At 49.2% G+C, this 26,167-nt stretch overlaps 12 protein-coding genes across 12 annotated transcripts; 7 read left to right on the top strand and 5 right to left on the bottom strand.

Annotated features, from left to right (window-relative positions):
* Positions 1 to 420: 420 nt before the first annotated feature.
* Positions 421 to 1,765, top strand: Pdw03_2822 (Carbonic anhydrase; the record flags this gene model as incomplete). Its single annotated transcript, XM_014682199.1, has 3 exons — positions 421 to 569; positions 823 to 1,363; positions 1,433 to 1,765. 3 exons carry the CDS (start codon positions 421 to 423, stop codon positions 1,763 to 1,765), a joined length of 1,023 nt encoding a protein of 340 aa, XP_014537685.1.
* Positions 1,766 to 2,732: 967 nt separating this feature from the next.
* Positions 2,733 to 4,058, bottom strand: Pdw03_2823 (Pyoverdine biosynthesis; the record flags this gene model as incomplete). Its single annotated transcript, XM_014682198.1, has 3 exons — positions 2,733 to 3,167; positions 3,246 to 3,640; positions 3,713 to 4,058. 3 exons carry the CDS (start codon positions 4,056 to 4,058, stop codon positions 2,733 to 2,735), a joined length of 1,176 nt encoding a protein of 391 aa, XP_014537684.1.
* Positions 4,059 to 4,457: 399 nt separating this feature from the next.
* Positions 4,458 to 5,828, top strand: Pdw03_2824 (Monocarboxylate transporter, putative; the record flags this gene model as incomplete). The annotated part of the gene is made up of 4 exons (XM_014682197.2): positions 4,458 to 4,717; positions 4,772 to 5,372; positions 5,441 to 5,761; positions 5,817 to 5,828. The coding sequence occupies 4 exons, from the start codon at positions 4,458 to 4,460 to the stop codon at positions 5,826 to 5,828; spliced, it is 1,194 nt and encodes a 397-aa protein (XP_014537683.2).
* Positions 5,829 to 6,697: 869 nt separating this feature from the next.
* Positions 6,698 to 7,138, top strand: Pdw03_2825 (ThiJ/PfpI; the record flags this gene model as incomplete). Its single annotated transcript, XM_014682196.1, has 1 exon — positions 6,698 to 7,138. One exon carries the CDS (start codon positions 6,698 to 6,700, stop codon positions 7,136 to 7,138), a length of 441 nt encoding a protein of 146 aa, XP_014537682.1.
* Positions 7,139 to 8,185: 1,047 nt separating this feature from the next.
* Positions 8,186 to 9,671, top strand: Pdw03_2826 (Pyoverdine biosynthesis; the record flags this gene model as incomplete). Its single annotated transcript, XM_014682195.2, has 4 exons — positions 8,186 to 8,687; positions 8,761 to 9,024; positions 9,078 to 9,199; positions 9,258 to 9,671. The coding sequence occupies 4 exons, from the start codon at positions 8,186 to 8,188 to the stop codon at positions 9,669 to 9,671; spliced, it is 1,302 nt and encodes a 433-aa protein (XP_014537681.2).
* A 742-nt stretch (positions 9,672 to 10,413) lies between these two features.
* Positions 10,414 to 11,151, bottom strand: Pdw03_2827 (SMP-30/Gluconolaconase/LRE-like region; the record flags this gene model as incomplete). Its single annotated transcript, XM_014682194.1, has 1 exon — positions 10,414 to 11,151. One exon carries the CDS (start codon positions 11,149 to 11,151, stop codon positions 10,414 to 10,416), a length of 738 nt encoding a protein of 245 aa, XP_014537680.1.
* Positions 11,152 to 12,154: 1,003 nt separating this feature from the next.
* On the bottom strand, positions 12,155 to 14,497 carry Pdw03_2828 (RING finger protein (Zin), putative; the record flags this gene model as incomplete). Its single annotated transcript, XM_014682193.1, has 1 exon — positions 12,155 to 14,497. The coding sequence occupies one exon, from the start codon at positions 14,495 to 14,497 to the stop codon at positions 12,155 to 12,157; it is 2,343 nt and encodes a 780-aa protein (XP_014537679.1).
* Positions 14,498 to 15,351: 854 nt separating this feature from the next.
* On the bottom strand, positions 15,352 to 18,230 carry Pdw03_2829 (Peroxisomal multifunctional beta-oxidation protein (MFP), putative; the record flags this gene model as incomplete). The annotated part of the gene is made up of 4 exons (XM_014682192.1): positions 15,352 to 17,474; positions 17,530 to 17,728; positions 17,796 to 18,023; positions 18,075 to 18,230. 4 exons carry the CDS (start codon positions 18,228 to 18,230, stop codon positions 15,352 to 15,354), a joined length of 2,706 nt encoding a protein of 901 aa, XP_014537678.1.
* A 676-nt stretch (positions 18,231 to 18,906) lies between these two features.
* On the top strand, positions 18,907 to 20,137 carry Pdw03_2830 (putative kinase; the record flags this gene model as incomplete). The annotated part of the gene is made up of 5 exons (XM_014682191.1): positions 18,907 to 19,059; positions 19,144 to 19,646; positions 19,718 to 19,741; positions 19,794 to 19,909; positions 19,980 to 20,137. The coding sequence occupies 5 exons, from the start codon at positions 18,907 to 18,909 to the stop codon at positions 20,135 to 20,137; spliced, it is 954 nt and encodes a 317-aa protein (XP_014537677.1).
* Positions 20,138 to 21,094: 957 nt separating this feature from the next.
* Pdw03_2831 (60S ribosomal protein uL30) lies at positions 21,095 to 22,684 on the bottom strand (the record flags this gene model as incomplete). The annotated part of the gene is made up of 3 exons (XM_014682190.1): positions 21,095 to 21,721; positions 21,930 to 22,041; positions 22,671 to 22,684. The coding sequence occupies 3 exons, from the start codon at positions 22,682 to 22,684 to the stop codon at positions 21,095 to 21,097; spliced, it is 753 nt and encodes a 250-aa protein (XP_014537676.1).
* A 307-nt stretch (positions 22,685 to 22,991) lies between these two features.
* Positions 22,992 to 23,846, top strand: Pdw03_2832 (EAP30; the record flags this gene model as incomplete). The annotated part of the gene is made up of 2 exons (XM_014682189.1): positions 22,992 to 23,464; positions 23,534 to 23,846. The coding sequence occupies 2 exons, from the start codon at positions 22,992 to 22,994 to the stop codon at positions 23,844 to 23,846; spliced, it is 786 nt and encodes a 261-aa protein (XP_014537675.1).
* Positions 23,847 to 24,600: 754 nt separating this feature from the next.
* Pdw03_2833 (Thermophilic desulfurizing enzyme family protein) lies at positions 24,601 to 26,021 on the top strand (the record flags this gene model as incomplete). The annotated part of the gene is made up of 3 exons (XM_014682188.1): positions 24,601 to 24,896; positions 24,952 to 25,425; positions 25,508 to 26,021. The coding sequence occupies 3 exons, from the start codon at positions 24,601 to 24,603 to the stop codon at positions 26,019 to 26,021; spliced, it is 1,284 nt and encodes a 427-aa protein (XP_014537674.1).
* Between the last annotated feature and the right edge of the window lie 146 nt (positions 26,022 to 26,167).

A 26,167-nucleotide genomic window follows, 5' to 3' on the forward strand; every position in this document is an offset into this window, starting at 1 on the left:
GAAAAGCCGGGTTGGAAACTGACTAGAGACAAAAGCTCGAATAAGCTAAACTCCAGATTGAAAGCTTCGATGATGGACAATCACAGTTGATTTTGGCCCTGAGATATCCCTGTTTACTATCTCTACCCCAGATCCCGAGCCGGGGAATACCAACAGTACCTCGGACGGAACTATCCCACAGCTATTGCTGTTTATCCCGGCTATGGCTGTGTCTTCGGCAGTAGTGCGCGGTTAGTTTGAGAATCTTCTAATAATAACTTGTTTTCTCCTTTGCATAGCTTTTCCTCAGTCTTCTCCTTCACTTTCCTTATCTTTTATACCCCCTTTGACTTGATTCCCGTCATTTGGCACGCAAATAAGCATTGCTTTGTTCAAAACAACTACATAAGTCATTACTTACCATACCCTATTATATTTACAATGGTCTGGGGCGGTCGTCAACAGGATGAACCCCAGTCTCCCCCGCAGGAGTTGTTGGATAAGCCTGTAGTCCGAGAGAAGCTCCCCGCAAAATTGCAAGAACTGGTTGATCGCGAAGACGAATTTTACGACGACCTTTATTCCCAATAGTATGTGTCATTCGAATTCCTCTTGTGTTATTTTTGGATCCCAAGAAAATTGTTGTCGCGTGCTCAGAGGTGGAGGGAAGAGAGGGAGAGAGAGAGAGAGAGAGCCTGAAAAAGACGGCCGTGGAGCGGCACTTTCCGGCTTAAGTCGATGACATACTACACAGGGAAACTCACCTCGAGCACTTTAACGCAACGTCAAAAAAAAAGCAAAGACAAACCAGAAACTAACGATGGGCACCTCGATTGACGGCAGCTCGGTCAACTCTACAGATACAGGGTTCCGCTATGCCGCATACGCCAACCGCATCCGCACGATCCTCCTGTCTGCTCATCGCTATGTCGCTTACACCTCAGACATTGGCGAGTCCTTCCGTCCAATTGCACACCCGTGGCTTGTGCGCTCTGCCTACACTATCTCCTGGACATACCTGCTCGGCGATGTTGGTCACGAAGGCTACAAAGCCTATCTCCGGAACTGGCAGGCACTGGCTCCCAGCGGAGAGGCATACAAGGATGCTAGCCAGCCTTCACAGAACCAAATTATCAGGGGCATGGCGACGGGAAATATGACGATTGGCAACAAAGCCGAGTCCAAGGATGGACTTTCAAGCTGGCCGACCCCCGAGATCCCACTTGCGGAGGACTACCGCATGGTCATGGCCAAGCGCGCGGTGTTCCAGAGTATCGCGAGTATGGGATTGCCCGCATTCACAATCCACAGTGTGGTCCGCTACTCCGGGCAGATGGTGAAGGGTGTGAAGACTGCGTTTATTCGCACCTGGACGCCGATCGGGGTGTGTACCATTTCCTTCCGGGCTATAATGAAAATTGGCGAACACATTGCTAATGACTGTTTCGTATAGCTTGGTCTCGCTGTTGTCCCCTTCTTACCGTATATTTTCGATCATCCCGTTGACGAGGCCGTTGAATGGGCTTTCCGCACTGGTCTTCGTGTTTACGGCGGCGAAGCAGCCGTCCGCCCACTGCCAGGCAAGAGCCTTCCTCCCCGGGAAGACGAGGAAGCCCGTGCTACTGCGGCGGCAAATATCTCCTGGGACGAATACAAGGCTGAGCGGGAACGAGCGCGTGAGCTCCGTCGCCAGCCAACTGATCAGGCCGGCGGTGGTAGAATGGCATCGCTGACGAGCTGGTTTGGAATGTCTCAATCGGAGTCGGACAAGAAGAAGAAGGAATGAGGTAAATACACCAACTTCCATTTATCATATTGACTGAAGTGCTTCCTTTGGCTGCTTCTATCTCTTACGTATGGGCGCATCTCCCCTACGACTTATTTGTACACATCATTTCCCACTCTCTGACCTCCTCTTTCAACTGATATCCACTGGGTTTGCGTATGCACCTATACCCACCATTTCTGAACAAAATTTACATCATTTATCTTCATCGTTTTTGATATGGTCACAATCCTCATCTACCTTGAAGGTCGTGAGATTCTTTTTTTTTCAATTTCCATCGTCATCAATGTGGCGATTGAATACTGTCTTGATGGCATTTTATCTTCGGCTCAATGAAACGAACAACATAGCCGACGGCTCTCACAAATAGCGGCCCTTGTGGCATATAGTGATATCTTTGCAGACTTGATCCATAGAACTTGAAAATGCCATCCCAGCAGCCAGATATAATAGACTGAAGCATTCGCTCGGCAACAGAGGGAAATCGTCTCCTAGAAAACCAATCTCTAACCACACTCAATAGCCTGTTCAAATCCCTCTTCTCTGCCATTGCATTAGATGTGACTTCAGTAGTCTCGATTCAAGGAGTGTAGACTTGAAAGCGAATATATCGGGTTTGATGCTGGTTCATTTCCCAGTTGATAGCTACACCATTCGTACCAAACACGGGCATCTTCCCCGTGATGTATTCCTAGCTGGACAAGCCAGCTCTGCAAGGACGTCGAAACATTCGAATTGCCCGTATACCCCATAGACATAGTTTGGTTAGTCTAATTGGAGAACCCATAGCTCCAAATGGAGGAGATTGTGGTAGACCCTTCGATTAAGGGAGGCACGACATTCTTTTTGCTCTGTAGTTTTGCATCATTTCTTATGATCCTCGTTAAAAGCCGTATCTCTGGACTTTTTGTTCTATCTCCCAGCAGCATATATTATTGGCACTATCAAATAAATCAAATCCAAACAATCAAGCGTCGGTTGCCACCTCGAAGCCTTCTACCCGAACCGCCTTGGTCTGATACTGCACAATCAAGTGAGCCAGCTTCAGACGATCATTTCTACCGAGCGTCTGAACCCTCTGAAGAGGGTTTTTCACTGCCAGCCCGCCATATTCATGCTGAAACTCCACCTCTGCCTCCCATTCATACATCGAGCTCCGCTCTCTGAAGTAATGAGGCCGGCCATGCCTCAGAACAACCTCGTACAGTTTGCGAAATTCTCCTGATCTTCCAGTCTTAATCTCCCCATTCGATAGTACCACCACACTTGCATGCCACGGCATATCACCAAACAGGTCGCCTTGCCGCAGCAGGGGAATAGAAATCTTGTTTCGCCCCAAGGAAGGGTGAATCGAGAGACGGATGTGTTTTCCAAGTGTGGCGTTGATGACGGCTTCATATGCCTAAGAGAAACAGTGATCCAGGGAGTCAGATCTCTAGAACAACCAAAACACCAAGTGTGTCATGGGATTGAAACTTACAATGAGCCGGTTGATCATAGTTTTCGCCATCTTGGATACCTCAGCCGCGTAGAGCGCCGTGTCAGCCGCAACCAGAGGATCAAACCCTTTAGCCCATTTTAGATCCTCTGAGATGCGACTAAAGTAGCTCTCGTATGTGGTCTTCGTATCTGGATTTGTCTTTAACTCATGGTCAATGTCAAATCTCGGGTCGAAATAGAGGGGTGACATCAGTGTCTCCCTGCAGCTGGGCACAAGACGCAGGTAATCTGCCTTGGAGATTTTCTCGCCATCCCCCAACCCCAGCAAGTTTGTCAACCGAGTGAACTGGATCGAAGAAAAATGCTTCTCTTGGGCGATGTTGCGCAGCTCAATCCCATAGTCGTAATACTCGGCATCGGGAACGCCGACCAAGTCTACACCGTCAGTCTATTAATCTCCTTCTCGATGATCATGCCCCTGCTGGATTCAGACAATAAATGACATACCATTATATACTGGTCCGTCACAGATGAGGATCAGTTGCGCACCGTAGGGGTAGACCTTTGAGATCTCCTCGCACAGGTGGTTCAACTTCGCTAGACCCATTTCTTCTCCGAGATCAGTCCCATCTCCTAGGACTTTGTCCTGATTGGGGCTCTTCCATGGAAATGCAGGTAAAACCATGGTGATAGGCTGGTTTGCGCTGATATTGATTCTCAGCTTCTCAGGCACGGACTCAAATACTCTTCCGACGTCTTTCTGATGACCATCGTTGGTTGAATGCAAGCAAAACCGCTTTAACACCTCGATAACCTTGTGAGGCACTTCGTCTGGATCGTATTCAAATTTCATTTCAAATGAGATGCGCAGGAATTTGTGGATATGTGCAGCGAAATGTGGCCAAGAGTGTTCGGATGTTATTGTTTATCCCTCCGTGTCAAGATCAACATCCGATTGCTGTGACATAAGTTTACAGTATTTTGTTAAATGGCCTACCCAATTGAATAGGGATTTTTTTTTTACCTGCAGCAGTGCCTGTGCTCGCCTGTGCTCTGTAAAAAAAAAGAAAAAAAAAATAAAAACCTAACAAGAGATATCTGCACTGTTTCTGCAGGGAGTGGATGCAAAGGTACGTAGCACCTAGGAGTCACATTTTTAGAATTCAACACTCAAATGCTGCGCATCTCCCACTTTTCTTTTAAAATTCTGGGAGGTATTTTCTTGTTTGTCTTTGGATCCTTCCTAAACAACATGGGCCAGCCAGAAATACCACAGAACAATGCGGCTGGAAGAGCATGCTCGACGGCCGCCGGTTCGTTCTATACAACGTCGACTACTACCAATGCTCCTCTTACCGACGAATCTCCATTATTTGTTGGCTCGGATCCCCGCCAACAAGATGAAGACCGCAAAGCTGAGAATAATGAAATCCCCGATGGGGGTCTCGTGGCCTGGACCCAGGTTCTGACCGGACACCTGGTTGTGTTCAATGTATGGGGCTATATTACATCGTGAGGGAGCCCTGCGACATCTGATGTCACTTCTAGCTATTGACGCAAGTAAAGATACGGCTTTTTTCAGGAGTACTATGTCCAAACCCTCGATGTCAGCCCAGCAAATGCATCTTGGATCGGAGCGGTGCAGATGTTCCTCGTCCATTTCCTGGCCATATTCTCCGGTCGAGCAATGGATGCGGGCTATCTGAGGCAGTGTATCGCCCTTGGATGTCTCTTCCAGGTGGCCGGAGCATTGGCAACCTCATTCGGCACCAAGCTATGGCATTTTTGGCTCGCGCAAGGTATCGTTAGTGGCATTGGCCACGGACTCGTTTTCAGCCCCATGATATCGCTTTACGCGACATACTTCAGCTCCAAGCGAGTGATGGCCGTCTCGCTGGCTTCTTGCGGGGCAGCGACTGGAGGGATGGTTTTCCCAGTGGTCGCTTATAGATGTTTCACCCAAATTGGGTTTGCATGGACTGTCCGGATAATGGCGGCCATAATCCTGTTCAACAGTGTTATGATTGTCAAATTTACCAGATCTCGGATCATACCTCGAAGTCCTCCTCCCTGGGTAGATTTGAGTGCTTTCCATGAACGCCCTTACCTCCTTTTCTCGATCGGCTCATTCTTGATCTTCGAGGGGATTTACTTTGCATACATTTATGTAAGTTTTTTTTATTGCGTTTCACGATAAGTTGGCGGCACAACAACTAATCACATCTACATCTACAGCTGAGACAATTTGCCCAGGCTCACACAGATTTTACCGCATCCGACTCACTCCTCCTTTTAATCCTGATGAACGGCGTTGGTGTTCCGTCTCGCATTGCATCTGCGTTCGTAGCAGACCGGTGGCTGGGTGCGGTAAGGACTTGCATTTTCGTCTCCATCCCTTGCGGCGTCGCCATTCTAGGGTGGATTGGTGTACACACCCATGTTGGCATGTTTATTTGGGCCACGGTCTATGGGTTACTGGTGAATTGTGCACAAAGTCAACTGCCCGCTGCCAATGCATACTTTGGATCTAAAGACCCGGAAAAATCCGGCACACGCGTAGGAATGATTACCACGATCAATAGCATTCCACTCCTGACTGGTCCGTACATAGCAGGACAGCTAATCGCATTACGGGGAGGAGATTACCTATATGCGCAATTGTTCGGTGGTATTTGTATTTTGACTGGAGCATTGTTTGTAGTAGGATCTTACTATTCGGGGGCTTGAACTTGACTGTATTTATCTGGTCATCGGTCAAGAGAGAATCATTGCTGTGTATCAACGTCGTTTTTTTTTTTTTCTTCTTTTTTTTTAAAAATTCCCTCCAGGATGATTGAAGATCAAGCACTGAAAAAGATATCACCTCTTAAGCCACATAACATAATCTCCTGGTTAGTGAGTTGCTCTATCTCTGTTGCCATCCTCACATGATCATGAATCTAAACACATTCCACATTCCCCTTTTGGCTAGTTCTATCATCTGACCCTGAAATACCCTAATTATGTGGTCCGCTCTGTATCGGAATGTCCTCCTTCCACATTTCCTCAAATTCATCTCGTTACGGGCCCTTTTTGTTTAACGGAGCATTTCACAAAATGGCCCACAGACCTCTCCATTACCATCTTCCCTTGTTCCAGGGTTCCAACTACTTGACGTGACGGCTCCACTGGACATTCTCAACCTCCGTACGCAGTGCCCTAACTCAGCAGCCATCACCCTGACTGTGTCAGCCGCAACTCTCGATCCAGTCTCAGTGAAACCAATCCCCCCTGCAAAGGCAAAATGGAGATTTGATCTGCCGGTCTCAAATATCAATCCAGCGTGCAACCAGCAAATGTTGCCACATTGTACATTTGCTGACGTGATCTCTTCCCTGAAAGCGGGAAATGTTGCCGACGATGGAAGTGATGAATTCAGTGAATTCCGACCCATCGATGTGTTGATCAACCCAGGTGGCCCGGGGACACGTTTAACCCGTATTTACAGCACCGATGCTACCGTTTGATGAAGTCAAAGTCTCCAACACCCAGGAAGTTCAGGACTATCTGACTGCTGTTGCGCCCTATGTCCGCCACAGCATCGTTACTGTTTGCACGGGCAGTCACGTCCTCTCACAGACTGGGCTTGTAGATGGGCTCCAGCTCACAACAAATTCAGCCCGCTATGATGATGTCATTAAGCACACGGCGGACGTGAACTGGCAGTGCAACAGACGGTGGCTGCGTGAAGTTGTTCCCCCGGATAAGGTACCCGACGGTCTATCACTGCTTCCTGGGATTGACATATGGTCATCTGCCGGAATTACGGCAGGGATTGATGTAATGTTGGAGTTTATTTCGGCGCATTATGGTGGTATCGAAGTTGGGATGGAGACTGCGAAGCGGATGGAGTATCACTGGGAACGAGAGAAGGAGGCTTTTTACTTTTTGTGAACGGTTCTTCCCAACAGCGAGCATTAGGGCTACGGATGAGCCTAAGTTTCTTTGATCAAGGCTTCAGACCTGCTTTTCGGTGCGGATGACGGAGGGTTGGGGGGATGGAATACTCCCCGGCCTTGGCACGAAGAGAGTGAGGTCGTGAAGCTCTAGAAATTGCAAATCGTCACACCACATGTTATTCCTAACAGCTGCAGTGCTCTATGTCACTGGTACGTGCTATCGTTTGTGCAGAGAGTAGTGGGTCCTTGATCGGCCAGTCTAACTGCAAATTTCCGCTAGAACTAGTTACTGGACCCTTTTGACTCCCCATGATGTATTAGTCTTCAGCAACCAACCCCCTGAACTGTGACATGGACATGTTACCTTATTCCCGGAATTCTTTTGCCTCGGATCTTCATTGGTTTCCCTCAATCCCAACCTCTCCTGTAGGGACCACCTAACTCTGGCTTGATCGAGAAACAGCCTGAGGCTTGCGTCAGATCAAACTTGAACAGTCAATTTAACCGCTCTAGAAATCTGTTGGTGGGAGAGGATCTTTGACTCGTCGAATAGCAGACAATCCATCCTGTGATACGGGGTATCTACTCACAGTATCCATACTGTTGTTCTCCAGGGCTCCATAATCCAATGCCTAATCCAGACATGTGAACCCCATCATACCCCCCAAGCCATACAGTTGTTTCAGCACAAGTGCAGTCAGGCAGTAACCAGCAAAAGAATACCAGTTTGAACTTTATGTGCGTGAAAGTAATTTCCATTCCTGAACTCACCGAAGAAAAGTTACCAGAAGTACACAAAGGACGGGGGCAGAGCAAGGGAGGGAAGGGGGCGGCCCATGGAGGTTTGGACAACAAATACACACGAGGGCGTAGAAAAAAGCCCCCGAGAGCGAAGTGGTGATATAAAGCCACCGAATTCCAGTTCAACGAGGGCATCCCCCGATGAATTACGAGTACTATAGAGTACCAAATCTACCCCTTCTCAATCCCTAGCTGCAACCCCCCCGCCCCCCGACTCCCATCTGTTGTGGTCTATATCAAAATGCCAGCGATGACGGTAGTTGAAGTCTCTGTCCACCTCAATACAATCCCTTTGGACTGTATCATCCCAACCGCAAAGACACGACTCTCCTTCCTCCCCAACCCGCATCCAGTCGCCCCAAAACCTGAAGTCACCACCGACAAGCACCTCGACACCCCGGCACTATGTCCCCCCTTAATCTGCCTACGGGCAGAGGAAATTATGAATATCGTGGAGCGCTACGGCTCCCACGAGCGCACAACCGCTGCCGGAGAATGGCTGGGCCGGTCATCGTTCACGCCGTGCGTGCAGACACATGTTGCAGCCAACCGGGCGATTCCCATGGTTCTGCCTGCTTTTCCGATGAAGAGTAATAATCGCATGGACAAGGTACTAGGTCCTCTTCCGGATTTAGGGGATGAGCTTGGGTTGGCGCGGTTGGTGAATCTTTGTCGGGATATCAAGGCTATTTACCCGCCTGGTGCGGTTGTGGTCATTGTTACAGATGGCATTTGTTACAATGGTGAGATTGAACTCTCCGTTGAGTTTATCTTGCAGAAACAGGATCAGGTACTAATCTACGTTCTGAATTTTAGATCTTACCGGGATTTCTGATGAGGAGGTCTGGGAATATGGGAATCGACTGCGGAAAATCGCTGTGGAGAAGGGATATGCTTGTATTCGGTTCCATCGGATCATGAACATGCTTGGTCTTTATCCTAATGCCCAGATTTCCAAATCGGATTATGTGCAGCTTTGTGATGCATCGAGGTTTGAACTGCATCGACGGTGTGGACGGCCAGGATTTGATGTCGATCAGTTTTTGAAAAACGATGAGGATTATCTGAGGACTTATAATGGTACGTCGACGACTTTGGAGTCGAATTCATGTTACCTGACTGATCCAAAGCAGGATACGACAAGTTCATGAAAGCGGATCTAAAATTCAGCCCCGTGACCAAGGACTGTACTGGTCCCAGCCAATTTAAAAAGAGGATCAAGAGGATTGCAAAATCAATGATTATCCGCGGGGTGGTAGGTCAATTTGAGTGCCATCTAACAGCGACGTGACGGCTAATCTCACCGGTGACAGGAGTATGCGGAGTTGGTACACCAAATGTATCCCGACTCACTGCGTCTCTCCATCCATCCGTCATCGGGGCAAACGAAGCTGTCCTGTCCCCTTATACCACAGAAGAACTCATTCTCCATGAGTCCATGGCACTGTAGTGTCGCAGTGACAACTGCAGGGGAATTCATAACAGCTCACCAATCCGCACATCGGCAGAAGTATGACCTCATTCAGAAGGATAATCAACCATATTTCTTCCGTGAGAACTCGCCACTTTTTGATTGGGACACGAGAGTTGACTTTGAGCATCTTTATGGGCAAAACTTGATTGTTCGGGCACAGCAACACAGGGGGCAAGAACTATCTGACGCGGATTTGGACAAGTTGGCACTTTTGGCAATTCGACAGAAGAGTGTGACATTGTTCTTGGTATAATTCCAATCTACCGACAGAGATCAGATTTTGTGTATCATCGGAGAGTTCGATTGAATGGCTTTCTCAATTCTCATCGAATTTGATTGAACACGAAAGATGCCACAGTCACGTCAGAGTGATACAACTGACTGACTTCAGAGGAATCTTGCGGCATCTTGGTATCTGTATCTCGTTAGTTATATAAACCAATTCCTAATGTCACATCTCGTAGTGGTATGTTGCATGTTGAATGCTACCAGATAGCGTGGATGTTTCTGGTCCTGGTTTCGGAAAATCATCTGGCAGAGCAGATTTGGGAGATGCAAAAGTCCCTTACAGCCGTAGGGGCCCTCCCAGCTTTCAGATAGTTCATATCTTTCCCTTTTCTCGTCGACTGATGTGCATATCAATACCTCAAACTCATTGGTCCCTGTTTTGATATGTCTCAAACAGTTTATAATCGAAGTAATGCCCCCTTTACTCCTGCGCCCAGCTGGATTCGCCACAATCGATGCTCGTTGAGAGCAAAGATTTCCCCGTTTCTGCCGAAGCAGAAGTTGGCCACGCCTCCGTCAACGAGGACTCGACCCAAGAGTACACCTCCCGGGGACCAAATATTGATTCCATCACCACAGCCACTGTATACATTTCCTTCCAAATCGCACTCGATTCCATCTGGAATGCCCTGGTCTGCCATAGCAAAGAGCCGCCGGTTGATGAGGAATGGCTCCCCGTGAATAGTGCACACGTCAAAGGCATAGCGTCAGCCCTTTGAATTCAATCTCCAGCATTCAAGAAGATCGCATGTAACTAACATGGAGGATACCCGTTGGTCATCGATGCTACCGTCTCCATGTACCCGGTCTGTATCGGTGATATAAACAACCTGCTCATCCGGAGAGAAGCATATACCATTCGGTCTCCCGAACCCATCAGCCACTACGCGGATAACCCCGGTGTTTGGACACCACCGGTATACCTGGTTAGGCAGGCGTGGTGGAGGGCGGTAACCCTGCTCAGAGCCATATATAGGATCAGTGAACCAGATTGAACCATCCGTGTGTACCACCACATCATTGACAGAGTTGAACGATCGGCCGTGGAAATCACCTTTCAATAGTTCCGGCTTGTATGGCGCCATTATAGACATCCGATACAGTCCGCTTGGCTCGGTCATAGTCCCTTGTGCACAGAAGAGAACGTGGTCCTTATCATAATTGATGCCTCCGTTACCCATAGGAATATCAGTAACAATCTCCTCGCAGGTGATTGGCCGTTTATTCAGATCGACGCGATTAATATGCACTTTTTGCTGTCCGTTCGGACCAAAACAACGGTTGCTGGTAACGAAGAGGTTATTGGTGTCAGGGAAAAAGACCCCGGCTTCGTGAGCAAACGGATAGTCTTCATCTTCCACTAGAAGCTCTGCTGTCGGAGATGAACCAATGATCGCCCCGAATCGCCGGTCATGGGCTGTGAAGGTAATCGCGTTGTTGAACATCTTGTGAGATAGCGATGGGGAGTACCCGGGGGTTTCGGAGCAGAGAAAACGATTTGATGTTTGAATAAGAAACCCCGAGAGAGCTCTCCTCTCCCTCGGAGAAACGCCAAGGGGACTTCGGGGTCTCCCGGCCATCACGGCTCGATCAACAACAGATCAGCTCGTCTCATCAAGTTCGTATTTTTCCAACTTTCAATTCATCATCGCGTTAATTCCCACAAAAGGCATTATCTCCGCTTCCCAAAAAGTGTGATATTTCGGTTGATTAAACAAAACGCGTTGCCCTTGATCTGTCTCGGGGACCCTTTTTATGGTGTATCCCACGTTTCTTCACCTTGAGTCACTCGCATAGAAGTACGGATGGTTCAAAGGCATTGTAGAGCTTTGTCTATCAAATTCATGCCTCTGGAAATCAATCACCTCGTTCACCCTAACCTACATTCATCGAACCTGGCTTCACAAAGATTTGTCGTCGGCTAACTCACCATCGAGGCCTCCGCATCATTCAATCGGGGAGCAAGTCAATAGCAGAGTTCGCATCGACACATGCTATAGCCAAGGGCAAGAAGTTTTCTTTCGGCATGTTCTATATAGGTTTGGATGTTCTACCTCTCTCATGTATCCATTATAGATTGTTTTTCTGAGCATCATGCGCGATTCAAGACAGATCCTCCACCTTGTGTCTCTGTTTTCAGACCTCTTTGGTAAATGTACCCCAAAATAGGAGTAGAAGACGCTATCTCAAAAATCAAAGGCTTGCATTGAAAAGAGAATTGGCCCTCTAGTTACATCTTGCAAATAGTGAGAAGGCATGCAATTAGCAAACAGAAGTAGAGAGTGTCATCAATCATCACATCGTTCGAAACCCTTCACGGAAACAAGACCCCACGCCAGCCCAGGTACTCTCCAGAGAGTGCTAGGAAATGAGAAATGAAAAACAAAGAAAAGCAAGCAGTATTAAATAAGATCTCAAAAAAGGTAGTAGCCGAAAGTACGCGTGGGGTCATACATCCTCAACTTCGATGACCCGTTCCACAATCCAGTCGGCAAAAGCCTGGCCCTCAAGTTTCCACCGTCCATCAACCCACACATCACAAAGCCAGTAAGCCCACGGTTTGCTCGAAGATGTGAGCTGCAGATCCCAGATTGAAGCCGTCGCGCGGCGATGAGAGTGACTGTCGGCCCGTGCCGAGAGATCATGATTGACGTTGCGGAATTCAGCAGCTGACGTTGGGTTGCTGGTAACGGAATCGCCTTGCCGGATCCGCCATTCACGTTCAGCTTTCTCGCCTGCGCGGCGAGCGACCGCTTCCTCATCTTCTGCTTGGTAGAGATTGCATTTGGTGCATTCTGTGCAACGGGACCCAGGGTTGATGCGGAAGTGCTCGCAGAAGTGTTTGTAACCTTCTGGTTCATCAAATTCGTCATTTTCGGACATGTGACCTGCCACCTGTTCAACATCCAAGGGATGGTCGGGTATATCGCCCGGGCCATCGAAGGCATCTAACCTGCGAGGGGCACGCGCAGGCCCAGTTGTTCGTATAGGTGGGCCTAGTGCCTTGCGGCATAGGTAGCACATGGAGTAGCCACAGACGCAAGTCAGTTTGTTGCAACCTGAGGACTTGACGAATGAGAGGCAGCAGCGGGGACAGGTGCGTTTCACGGCGGCGGTGCGGGCGGCCTCGACGGTAGCGCGCAAATCGAGGAGTAACGGCTCGTGACACACATGTGGATCTCTCCACGATTTCTGACATGTCATGCAGCTAGTGCGTGCGCACGAGGGATTGGCACAGGTAAATCGTTTCGGTCGGATTTTGAGACGGAAGTTGCGAATGGCATTTCCGAAGACCGCAGTTATGGTGGCTGGGTCCAACAGAAGCAGAATAAGAACAGGTATTACTAGCAAAGGGACAAGGTCAAGGAGGAGGAGGGTCATCAAAATCGTAGGGATAATGCCACCGTCACGACGGAACCGCCAGCGGACACCATGGGGTGAAGGGTGGTAGACTGGGTCGATTTCAGCATAGGAGCAGAAGGGACATCTAACGAGCTTCAGTTGAGACTTCATAAGCGCCTCGGAGGAGAGTCGATCCTCGAATTTGCGGTATGTTTCGAGCCCAGCAGTGTCGAGAAGAATTGCCTGCTTCACAATCTCCGGATGAAGACATCCCTCGCAGGACCCGATGGACAACGGCGCAAGGCACTTCAAAGTCGAGCGTTCCAAATCAACAGACTTGCCCCAGCCCTGCCCAAACAGCGCTTCGTGGACAGTTCTTTGGATGCAGTGGTGGCAAATTATGTGAGCGTGGGTTGAACATGTCGCGATCTGCTCAAATGTCACGTCGGCGAAACAACATTCGCATTCGTAAAGGGCGTTGAATTCCTGGGCTTCCTTCTCATTCAACTCTGAGGCAAATCGGAAATCCTTAGCATGCTGCTCTTCCCGTTTCTGCCGCAATAGCGGGGCCAACAACATGTCATGGAGCTCTGCATCCAATTCGCCGCACCCGGTTTCCTTCAGAATAGGAACAAGTTCCCCGTCTGCTCGGTGGTGCCAGGCCAAGAGCGGATGTTCTTCGCGGTCTTTCTTGCGCCTGAAAGACGGGAACATGCTGTTGAATGTTGCGCGCCATGTCCGACGCGACAGATCCCGGAGCGTCGGTCGAGCCCGAGCATAGCTGAAATTCACTTCAGCTAGAACAGCCTCCACGGTACTCTTGTTCAGACCATTGTACTCTCTTGTCATGGCCATCCGCACAGCGGCCTTGTATTCGTCAGACCGAAACCGCTCCTCGGGAGGGACCAGACCGCCATTGTCAACGTTACGTCGAGCGAAATTGTCGCCTCCAGGGACTGTGCGAGCATTTCCCTCTGCCTCGGCTTCAGTGCTTCCTTCCGGGGAATTCCACCGCCCCGAAACCCATTTCTTCTTATGCCTAAGTAGCTCCTCCACACACACTTGCAACCGGCTCTGTCCGTCAAAGCGTAGCAGCAGCTCGCGGAACACCTCTATCTGTACATCGGGGAAAACTCGAACTAGAGTCTCGAGTGCGGTATTGAGTTCCTCCTGTTCCCGCTTATGTTCCTCTGTTTCGTGGGCCGAGCGCTGGATGGGACCGCGGGATCGGGAGGTACTGCCAAAAGGGTTATTTCGTAGCGCTTCGAGAGCGATGGAGTAACTATTCGGAGAGGAGCCATCCTGTCCTAGATGTGGCTTCCGGGCGTTATAACTGAACGAGGAACTGGTTGAAGAACCGGAGGCTGCCTTTTGGTGGGATTGCGTCCCGTCAGCGGGATGGGATATGGAGGATTTGGAGAAGCCAGGAATTGGCAGCGAGAGCACCATGATTATGCAGGCTTTACATGGTTTGGGAATATGAAAGTGACAGAGAAATAGGGTATCAGAAGATATCAGGAGATGTCAGGGGAAGGGGACATAAGAATGTGTTGAGGTAGGGGAGCCTAGAGAGCTCAGATGAAGAATGGAGGATTTGTTACATAAGACGACCGGCAGCCTTTCAAATGTTTGTTTTTAGTTCCTTTCCATCTACGGAGCACGTCTATCCTGTGATCTTTGTATTTGTTAGACTGAACCCTTTTGTTTTAAACAAATCAGAGTGTATCTATAGAGTGTTTCGTTGAAACCACGGAGTATCTGATTGGATCCTTGCCATTGTGCTGATACATCAACCCACACCATACGATACATCTGAGCCCTTGGCTGAATAGCTGATAGAATCTTAAAGATCGCATGGTCGGAATATATAGTATAAAGAATCACACAATATCAAGCAAGGTCAAAATAGCAAAGAATTCAAACGTCTTCCGGCACATGGCTTACCTGAAAGGGCGCTTTCAACAGGATAGAATTCATCTCTCTCTCTTCACTAAACGCCACATAAAAGTATCGCTCGTAGTTATTGCAGGTGGAAGGTGGCATCTCGAATTCGCTTTGATATACCAGTGTAAGTTGGCGTCGATAAATCAGATAGATGTTGGTCCAAGCTACTCAGAAAGTGTAGAATTTAGAAGTCAGTGTAGTTGCCAATTTCAGATATATCTCGTTGACCTCATTGGAGAAAATCAAAACAAGTAAAAGCACAGGCAGGTAGTATGTACAAAAAAAAAGCAACAGTCTGATTCAAGTGTGCCTGCTCGCTTTGCCAATGGAAATATCGCTTCAACCAAAGATTTCATATTTTACAGCTTGGCCTTGGCGCCCTCCAGGAGCTCGGCACCGGCGCCGGTGATGGCAGGCTTGCCAGTCTCAACAACGGTGGCCTGGAACAGGACGGTGTTACCCTCCTTCCACATCTCAGTCTTAAGGGTCTGGCCAGGCAAGACGACACCTGCGAAGCGAACCTTGAGGTTCTTGTAGGGACCGAACTTGGAGAAGACAGCCTTGGCCGACACACCGAGCGAGCACAGACCGTGTAGGATGGGAGTCTTGAAACCGCCAACCTTGCTGAACTCGGGGTCAATGTGGAGCGGGTTGCGGTCACCGTTCAAACGGTATAGTGCTGCCTGATCCTCAGATGTCTTTTCCTCAACCACGGCATCGGGCTGGCGCTGCGGTGCCTTGTATGTAGCAGTAGCAGACCTGGCGCGCACGGCAGTGGGCTTGGGGGAGCCCCCGAAGCCGCCACTGCCGCGGATGAAGACGCTGGACTCATTATAGAACAAATCCTCGCCGGTCTTGGCATCCTTGGTTGTGTACCCAGCAATTACGATAGCCGCATTGCCCTTGTCGATAACGTCAATGAGCTTGGGGTAGGTCAAGGTATTGGCGGTGGTGGGAATGGGGAACTTGCGAACCTCCATGTACTGCTCGCCGTGGAGCAGCATCATGGGGGAGAAGTCCTTCACCAAGTCGTCCATGTTCCAGGGAGTAGCGGTGTTGAACCAGGGGACAACACCATACGAGGGAAGGGCCTGAAACTGGTCATTGTTCTCGTAGATCAGAGGCAAATCAGTGCGTTTGGCGCCCAAGCTGATGTTGTACAGGATCACATCGCGATCCTCGTAGTTGAAGGGAGTGCCCTCGCCCGAAAGGGCCTTGGCCTTCTCAATGTTCTTCAGGGTCTTGTTCTCGTTGGAAGAATCACCATGCACGCGGTTAGACATGTTAGCCATGATCTTCTCCACGCCGGCCTGGCCGTCCTCGGGGTGATCAGTGCGACCATCATCGAAGTTGGTGATCTGCTTCCAATTACGAACCACCTCCTCAGGAGTCAGCTGGACGTCCACGGGGAAGCCGTGGCCGCCAGTGCGCTGCCAGCGGGTGCGGCCGAACCAACCGCTACCACACTCAAACAGACCCTTGGTGGAAGGCTCGGGAGTCATATCAGAGCACAGCAAAACCACAAGCGGAGCAACATAGTCGGGCTTAAGAGCCTGGACCATCTCTTCGGGCATAATAGTACGGGTCATGTTGGTACCCGCATTAGGAGCAATTGTGTTGACCTTGATGTTGTATTTTGCGCCCTCCAACGCTAGAGTGCGGGAAAGACCCAGGATACCAAGCTTGGCAGCGGCGTAGTTTGCCTGGCCGAAGTTGCCGTAGATACCGCTGGTACTGGCAGTGTTGACAACACGGCCGTACTTCTGTTTGAGGAAGTAGGGCCAGGCAGCCTTGGTCACCTTGTAGGTACCCCGGAGATGGACATTAATAACAGAATTCCACAGGTTATCATCCATGTTGGTGAAGGCCTTGTCGCGCAGGATGCCGGCGTTGTTCACCAAGATATCAATGCGGCCAAACGCATCAATAGCGCTTTTTACGACGGCATCACCATCCTCGCAGTTGGCCTTGTTGCCAACTGCCCTGCCACCGAGCTTCTTAATTTCCTGGACCACTGGCTCAGGGTCAACAAGATCGTTGACCACAACCGAGGCACCGAGCTTAGCGAACTGCAAGCAGTACGCACGGCCGAGACCGGCACCACCTCCAGTGACCAGTGCAACACGACCCTTGAAGTCAGGCTCCTCCCCCGGTTGAGCGCTGGGCGTCTTCAGGCCATCTTCCAAGAAAGCCATGAAGTCGGCAGGGCCAGTGGGGTGTTCGGGCTGAGAGAAATCGTTGACATCGTTCCACTTCCGGGCAATAGCACCAGGGGTCAGGGAATCATCAGTCTTCAGAAGACCACCCTTGGCTCGCTCCCAGCGGAGCTTTGCAACGTGACCACCACCGACCTCGTAGATCCCACCGGTCTCGGTAGTGTTAGACGAGTGCACAAGGGCAGCGACTAGTGGAACTACCCATTCGGGCTTAAGGTTCTCCAAAACATCTGGAGGCATGACAGTTGCGGTCATGCGGCTGGCAGCTAATTTGGGGTAAGCTTCCTCAATTCAAGAGTAGGGGTTTTAAAGCTTGCTTACCGATGGGAGCAATAACGTTGGCAATGATATTGTACTTGGCACCCTCCTTGGCCAAGGTTTCTGTGAAACCGACCTGGCCGAGTTTGGCAGCTGAGTAGTTGGCCTGGCCGAAGCTGCCGAATAGACCAGCAGCCGAGGCAGTATTGATAATACGACCGAACTTTTGTTTGCGGAAATGAGGCCACGCGGCTCTTGCACACTTTCCAGAAATCGAGCCATCAGTTCCTGCTTCAGAGGCTTCTCTTTTTGTGTCCTAGAATTCTCACCTTGTATGCACCGTAGGTGTGAACTGTGTTGATCAAATCCCAATCGGCATCCTTCATGTTCTTAAAGCTAACATCCCGCAGGATACCAGCGTTGTTAAGTAGAATATCAATGCGACCGAAGGCCTTAATAGCGGTCTCGATGATAGCTTCACCATTCTCAACGCTGTCGTAGTTGGCGACGGCCTTACCGCCAGCGGCGCGGATCTCCTCGACGACAACATCTGCGGCCTGCCGAAGACATCAGTGTCTGTCTGTGTAGTCTGGAAGTTTTGCACATACCTTTCCTGACTTTCCCTCGCCCTTGTGAGAGACACCGAGGTCGTTCACGACGACATTTGCACCCCTTGAGGCGAAAAAGAGAGCATATGCTTTCCCCAGACCACCACCGGCACCGGTGACGATCACCGTTTGGTTATCGAATCGCAACTCAGACATTCTTTTAGTGTGATTCTGATAGATGATTTATTAATAGAGAGAAATAAAAAAAGAAAGCTGGAGAAGAGGGGAGTTTAAAGCAACTCGGCAAGTTGGAGGACCTCGGCACGTATGGGTTGGTTTCGTAACGGTGAAATATTGGGGTATCGTTACAATGGCAGATTGTCCTGTGTCACATGCCGGCGTACTTCGGTAGCCTCCGTAATTGTATATACCCCATACATTAGTGAATTTCGAGTACTTGGATAATTTTTATTTTGATAACATGATATACATTAATTTATTAGACATGTGCATGAGACACATTCTCGTATGTATCTTGTTGTAAGTGTTGTATACAAGTAAATTGACCTCTCTGGAGCCGAGTGCTTGCTGACTCAGGTGTGTGACGGGCAACGTCATTGTCATGTGCACGTCTACATCTTTGCATAAGAATACTCTTGTGCCATTGTACCATTTGATTATTTCAGTATTCGATCGGGTGCACATATCTATATGTTGTATACATAATCTTTTTCAATTACCCAACCAAAATTAGCGGCTACATATACCCTGTGTGGGGAACGACCCCAGATTCACTCGGCCGATTGGGGGAAACTTCCCTACCATGGCCGGTAGAGACAAAAAGACGTGCAATAGAAATTAACAAGTATTCGGTAGTTGAAACAAACTCAAAATGCCTGAAACTGTGGACGACAAGTCACAGCACTGTATCCCCTTCCTACTCGATCGCCTGCACGTTCATACCCAGCGGCACCGCGGCAACTCCGATACCCCGCCGTTTTTCATCGGTCTCAATGGAGTGCAGGGTGCAGGCAAGACAGTCTTGGTGAGTCGATCCGAACTTGTCAATCTCTCATACTTCCGGAATACGTTCAACACCCTCGGAGCGGAATGTAACTAATTTCCATAGGTATCCGCTCTCAATGACACCCTCCGATCGGAACCATACTTGCTCTCGGTCGTGACGTTGTCACTCGATGATATCTACCTTGACCACGCCGATCAGGTGGCTCTGGCACAAGCGCATCCTTCAAATCCCCTCCTGCAGCATCGTGGCCAGCCTTCGACTCACGACCTCGCTTTGGGTGAGGAGGTATTTGCTTCGCTCGCCGCTGAGCGCCCGACTGCCATTCCACAGTATGACAAGTCTGCGTTCGAGGGCCAGGGTGACCGTGTTTCAAGGTCACTATGGAAGGTCATCAATGAAAAGGGTCAAGATAAAGTCAAGGTCGTGATTTTCGAAGGGTGGTGTGTCGGGTTCCGTGCGTGGGATGATGAAACCCTGCGTGCGAAATGGGAGACCGCTGTACGTCAGAAGGAGAATGACGAATATGATGGAAGACTAGGCCATGTCAAGTTTGAGGATGTCAAAGCTGTTAACGACGCTTTGAGGCGATATGATGTATTGACTGAGTGGGTTTCCTCGACCATTGGAGACTATGCAACTAGAAGCTTTGCTAACATAATTTCCTTTTCTTTCGCAGCAAGCTTGATGCTTTGATCCATATGTATGTGCTGTGTTTCTGCTCTACACACTTTTTACTCGCTAACTAATTTCAGCGACGCCGAAAACCCTCGTTTCGTCTACGAATGGCGCCAGGAACAAGAACGCACGCTCCGTGCCGCCAAAGGCACCGGAATGACCGAAGAACAGGTCAACCACTTTGTCGACGGTTGTATGCATATACTAAGGAGAGCAATAAGTCCATTCATGACTGAATATACTGACTCGAACGATCGATACAGATTACCCATCCTACGAGCTCTATACGGAAACCCTCCGCGAAGGCGCTTTTAAGCCTGCGCCACATAACCCCTCAGCATCGAGTTCAGACTGGCAAGGAAGACAACTCTGCCTTGTAGTCAATCATAACAGGAGAGTTCAAGAGGTCATTAAAATCTGATGTAGAAATTTTCGACGAAGCGGAGTGTCATGTGGATGTCAAATACACATATATAGCGCCCCAAATATGGAAATTTCCACTCCTATTCTAGTGTCGTAGGTTCCAAACCGGATCCGATTTCCTTTGAGAACACTATGCCGTTTCGTAGATTGTCCCCCAGAATTCAAAGTATCGGTAAATCTAACATGACATGACATAGAGACATGTGAGAAATTAACAATCCAGGCTCTGAAAAAAAAAAAAAACGACAAACCCCCAAAGCTAACTAGTTACTCACAGTAGTAAGCATGAAAATTAAGCTCCTGGGCTTCATATAACAATGAAAGCGCGGCAACGATGATAGAGCTTCGAAACAACCTATAAAGATAGCTAGACATAGGATTCGGACCTCGGGGTGGTGTTCGGCTTGATACAGTGACGCAGCAAAAGGGTCACACCGTCCGTATCTCGGCTCTACCGCCTACAAAACACCCAAGTCATGCTACAAGGTGCCCAAAATGTCCGCAGCACCTGCACCAAGGTTTGGAGGTCATTTTCTATTCAGCAGAACGGATTTTAGAATGAGCCACAATAGCCACCTGGCGAATCTTGCAGAATCCTACAACATATACAAGCAAGCAGTGGGCACAAGAGTGTTACGCTTTTGCTGCATCATTATACATCCCCTCTAAGACGTTGATCTATCACTTCCAAGAAAATGTTGCGACGCCAACGGCTGGGAAAATAGTTACAAGACAAATTACGAAAGGAACCAGGCCAATGACCATGCAATTGGGTTGTTTGAAGCATTAAATTGATCGGAAATCCCAGACCATTGTATCGCTAAAAAAAATTGACTAGTGGATATAAACAGCCCGTGCAAGAAACAACCCAAGACAGTAAAGTCGTAAAATTTTGAACAATTTTTGAGGTGCGCTCAGAGAACGCTCCAACCCCGAATTCTGCAGGAGAAGAAATCTAGTTCATCTGGCGGATGAGACCGTTGATGTTCTCCTCGCGGTTACCAGTATCACCACCCTCGATGTAGTGCTTGAACTTGCGAGTGCGGAAACCACCGTTAGGGTTGGAGAGCTTGAAGGGCCAGAGGAAGTTGTTGGCCTGCTTGAAGTTGGGGCCAACAGTGTAGATCTCGTGGATCAAATCCTCCATGCAGACAATGCCGAACTTGCCGAGGTGCTCCTCAATGATCTGGTTGTCGGTGAGAGGAGTACGCTGCTTGTCGACCTTTCCGTAACCACGCTTGTAAAGAAGCTCGCGGACGGACTTCAAGTTGGGGTATCCATAGGCGATGTAGGGGTTGACGATGGTCAACATCTCCTGGGTAGCCTTGGTGAGACGAATGAAAGTACCAGAGTTGATCTGGAGCAGACGCAGGAGCTGGAGAATCTTGCGGGGCTTAGGAGCAATCTTGTTGATACCCTTGATACGGACAACGAAGACGAGCTTGGGCTCACCCTCAACGTAGAAGCTACCCTCCTGGCGAGCAACACGGTTGAGGCGAATCTTCTCACGCTCAGCGGTGCGGTACTCCTGAACGTAGGACTCGGCACGCTTGAAGATGACACCACGCTTCTCCTTGTTGGCCTAATGAATCACAGTCAGTATAACAGTTCTCCAATGTATTGTGAAGAAAACGGCAAGTTGTTTGTGCAACTAATGTCAGACCCGAAAGATGGTTGACAGACGACAGCATTGACCGTGGTAGCGGCCTAGTCATCGTGAATGGTGTTATGCATCATGTAGTTGGAAGGGATATCGTGGCAATGGGAGAGGAAAGACGGGAAAAACCGACCTTCTTGGTCTTCTCGGCCTCGGCACGGCGCTCAGCGCGGGCAGCCTCTTGGGACTTGCGCTTCTTCAGAAGGGTCTCGGGAACGAGGACCTGGTTCTGGGTGGGAACGGAGCTGTGCAATGTTAGAGCAGTCTGAACAAAATAGATCAAGACTGAGACAATTCGCCGAGTGAAAGAATTGCAGCATATAGCGCCACATTCTCAACTGAAGGCATATTTAAACTCGACGAAATGTCTTTAATCAGTGAGAGCCAAGGCATTGGAGTTTACGATCGATTACGATTTGGAACTGACTATGCATGTTTCCAGCATGGTGTTCGCAAACCCGATCACCCGCAATGTGCCATTGATGCCTTCATCCGACAAAACCCCGAACAATTAATGTTTAGGAAATATTTGTTGACACTCTTTCGTCTCAGGATCATGACACTATTACCGTATCATGAGCGCCCGGCAACGATAGTTCACAACAATATTTTTGGAGGAGAAGGCGCCAGGCGCTTTCAACCTCAAAACTCCATCACCCTCTTTAAATCCGAATTTTGCTCTGCGACAGACAACAAGTATATCCGAGAGAATTGGATTCAAATTGGAGGGCAGGAAGGATCGAGCTGGTGCCTAACCGTCATCGTTGTGGACAAACGGCTGGCCTCCCCAGCGAGAAGGACGACTATACCCGCAACCTTACAAACTCAGGCAGAGATTGAATCGGTCTTAGGAGGAAGTCATTGGGAATCATACGTGATAGCGGCCATTTTGAAGGTCCGGACGAGGTCGAGAGTCGGCTGGTTGTCGAAGGATGTCAAAGGAAGGAGAAAAAGTTTGAGGGAAAGGAATGTAAGAAGCGACTTCGCTTGTGTGGGTGCGGGTCCCCTAACCATATGCGGCTAGCCTTTGAACTTCCCACCGCTAACCCGTTATGTAGTCAGCCCTTATCGCATACACGATAAGGGCTAACCTCTTATCAGATAACTTCACGGGTGTCTGACCCGCCCGGGGTAACCACATAGAATCAAGACTAGTTATCAAGTGATACCTACCTCCCTTTACACTCCACACACTATGTCTCGTCGCGGAGTTGGCCTCGGGGCCTTTGCAAGTCGAACCCAGGCAACGCAATCTTATGCTGCTCATGGCGCCAATCTCCGCTCTAAACATACTTCCTCCTTGCAGACCCAGTTGTCGGTTTTCCAGTCGTTGCTACACACATTTGCGCTAGAACATAGCTCTACTATCAAATCCAACCCGACATTCCGAGCAGAGTTTGCACGCATGTGCAACACCATTGGGGTTGATCCCCTTGCCGCAAGCAACATCAAAGGCAAGAATGGCCGTCGAGGACTGGGAGAGGGGGCCAGCTTCTGGACCCAGATTATGGGCGGAGACATGAATGACTTTTACTTCGAAGTTGCAGTTAGAGTTGTAGAGTTATGCAGAGAGACCAGGAGTGAAAATGGGGGCCTGATTGGTGTTGAGGAGTGTCGGAAGCGAGTGGGGAAGGGCAAGGCGATCGGGAGTGGGCTGGAGGTTTCAGAGTATGGAGTTGCACCTTCAGAAAATGTGAGTGTCTATACAAATGACTAATTGAACTATTTGCTCAACAGTGACGACATCCTACGAGCAGTTCGGTCTCTCGAGCCTCTTGGCTCTGGGTTCTCCGTCGTCAAGGTCGGCAGCAAGCAGTACATTCGGTCCATTCCTAAAGAACTCAACACCGATCAGGCAACAGTCTTGGAAGTGATTCAGGTGTTGGGATTTGTGAGCGTTTCAATGCTGTGTTTGAACCTCAAATGGGAAAAAGCTCGAGCACAAACTGTAATCGATGACCTGCTTGCTGATGGTCTAGTCTGGTTGGATGCTCAGGGCCCTGAGGAAGAATACTGGTCTCCCCAAAATCTTCTAGAGGATAGTGGATGACTGCAGGAGACTCTTACGATTCGCATGAAAATCACACCATCATAATGCTTCGTGCGGTCATCCCTCGAGCCACACCTTTCTGGACAAATCCCAATTCACAAATGTGTGACTCTCGAGTTTTTTTCCTACTTAAACATTGAGGATGCATTCAACAGTCGGCACTTCGAGGGGGGCCAACATTTACCCTTCCCTTCTGCATCCGTTGGTCACACTATGGCGAGCTACAGTTTGTTCGATGCCATTTTCTTGGGCTTTTGCCTACGGGCATTGGAACTTCAAATAGAGGCCACCCAATTCACGTAGAGGCATTCAAACCTGAGTGATATGCAGACACTATGGCAAGGATCAAGTGCAAGTGATCGTACACAAGATGAATTCGCCAAGAGAGAAGAAAATTCTGTATTAACTGATATTGTCCTACCACAAGAATAGCCGGCCGTGTTTGTGGCCTTGTGGCGTCGTCTTGCCTGTTTGCGAGATGGAAAATTTCTACTACTTTGGAAATTTGGTGCTCACTCAATAGCACTCACACGACTTATTCTAGTTTTCTTGCTAATCTGACGAATCCGAAGTTTATTCATCTCAATTTTGGGTGTATGGGTGATGCGGCATTGCGTGATATGGAGTGGCAAGCATGTAACATATTCCCCATAAGGGAGCTATTTATTAAATTCCTCACATCCCCCTGAAGAGGAATTGTCCGTTGATTTCAACTAAATTTGAACTAATCAACAATATTGCACATCCTGCTATCATGTCCCAATCTAGTGTTCCAGCGACGGATCCCGCTGTCTACGCTGAATACGAAACCACATGGTCCAATCTCCCGGATACAGAAGAAGGGTGGATTTTTAGAGCCCGGGATGTCTCCGAGGTGCTAGCTAAGGACGCAGCTCAAAGAGATCAGGAGAACAAATCGCCGCGTGCCGAAGTGGCCCTGCTCAAGCACTCGGGGTTGACAAAGCTTCTGGGACCTAAGAAGTATGGTGGTGGCGAGCAATCCTGGAGCGTTGGATATAGGGTTATCAGAGAGGTTGCAAAGGCAGATGGGTAACACTGAAACATCTCCCGTGTCTCCCAAAGATAGTTCCTAATAAGAAGACAGATCTATCGGGATGCTGCTTGGCTATCACCTTCTCTGGTCTACCATTGCAAATCTGGTGGGCACTCCTGAACAAGCCGACCAAACCCATCAGTTGATTATTTCAAATAACTACTTTGTCGGTGGCGCCGTGAATCCCCGCGACAGTGATCTGAAGATCACTCCAGATGGAGAGCAAATCGTATTCACTGGAAACAAGCACTTCAACACTGGAGGTGTTGTGTCTGACCTCACAGTCCTTGAAGGTGTATTGGATGGTACCCAGGATCATATCTTTGCTTTGGTCGAGACCCGACAGCCCGGCATCCAGTTTGCTCACAACTGGCACAACATCGGGTTGCGGCTGACCGAGTCTGGAGGCGTGAAGATAGAGAATGTCCGTGCGTCTTGGTCAGATGCACTGGGCTGGGATGCAGCTACAAAAAAGCCTCGCGATGATACTCTAAATATCGCATTCTCTACTCTACTCCTGCCAACGTAAGTGCTGTCTATGCCATTTCGCATGCCATGCTCCCCCGGTAATTCAGTGGCTGAATGCTTACTTCGCTCTCCCCTACAGCATCCAACTGGTCTTCAGTAATTTCTACCTGGGCATTGCTCTCGGGGCTTTGGATTTTGCCTCCAAATACACCAAAACCGCAACGCGTGCTTGGCCTTTCGGTGGCGATAACAAGGAATCAGCAACGGATGAGTTCTACATCCTCGAACGCTATGGTAACTTCTTTGCGCATCTGCGTGCCACAGAAGCCCTTGCCGATCGAGCAGGTGATCAGCTCTCGGGGCTTTATGCTCGATATCAAGCGCAGAAATCCGGCCTTACCGCCCAGGAACGTGGAGAGGTTGCGGAGTGGGTGGCTAGCATCAAGGTGGTTGCCACGGATGTCGGACTGATTGTCACTTCTGGTGTATTTGAAGTGACTGGAGCCCGGGCCACTGCTTCAAAGGTTGGATTGGATCGATTCTGGCGGGATATTCGAGTACACTCTCTTCACGATCCGGTAGCGTACAAGAATCGGGAATTGGGTCGATATGCACTACTGCACGAATTGCCTGAGCCTAGTTGGTATACTTAGGTGGTATAGAGTATAACAAATTCCATATTGATGCATTTCAATCTGAATATGATTATAAATATAGGGTCAAGTAGGGTCAAGTTACGTATGCAAAAGACAACGTGGAGGGTCTCAAGGGTCTACAGACAAGAGCCCCGCACGCGGGC

This window comes from Penicillium digitatum, chromosome 1, assembly GCF_016767815.1.
Source record: "Penicillium digitatum chromosome 1, complete sequence".
Lineage (NCBI taxonomy): Eukaryota > Fungi > Ascomycota > Eurotiomycetes > Eurotiales > Aspergillaceae > Penicillium > Penicillium digitatum.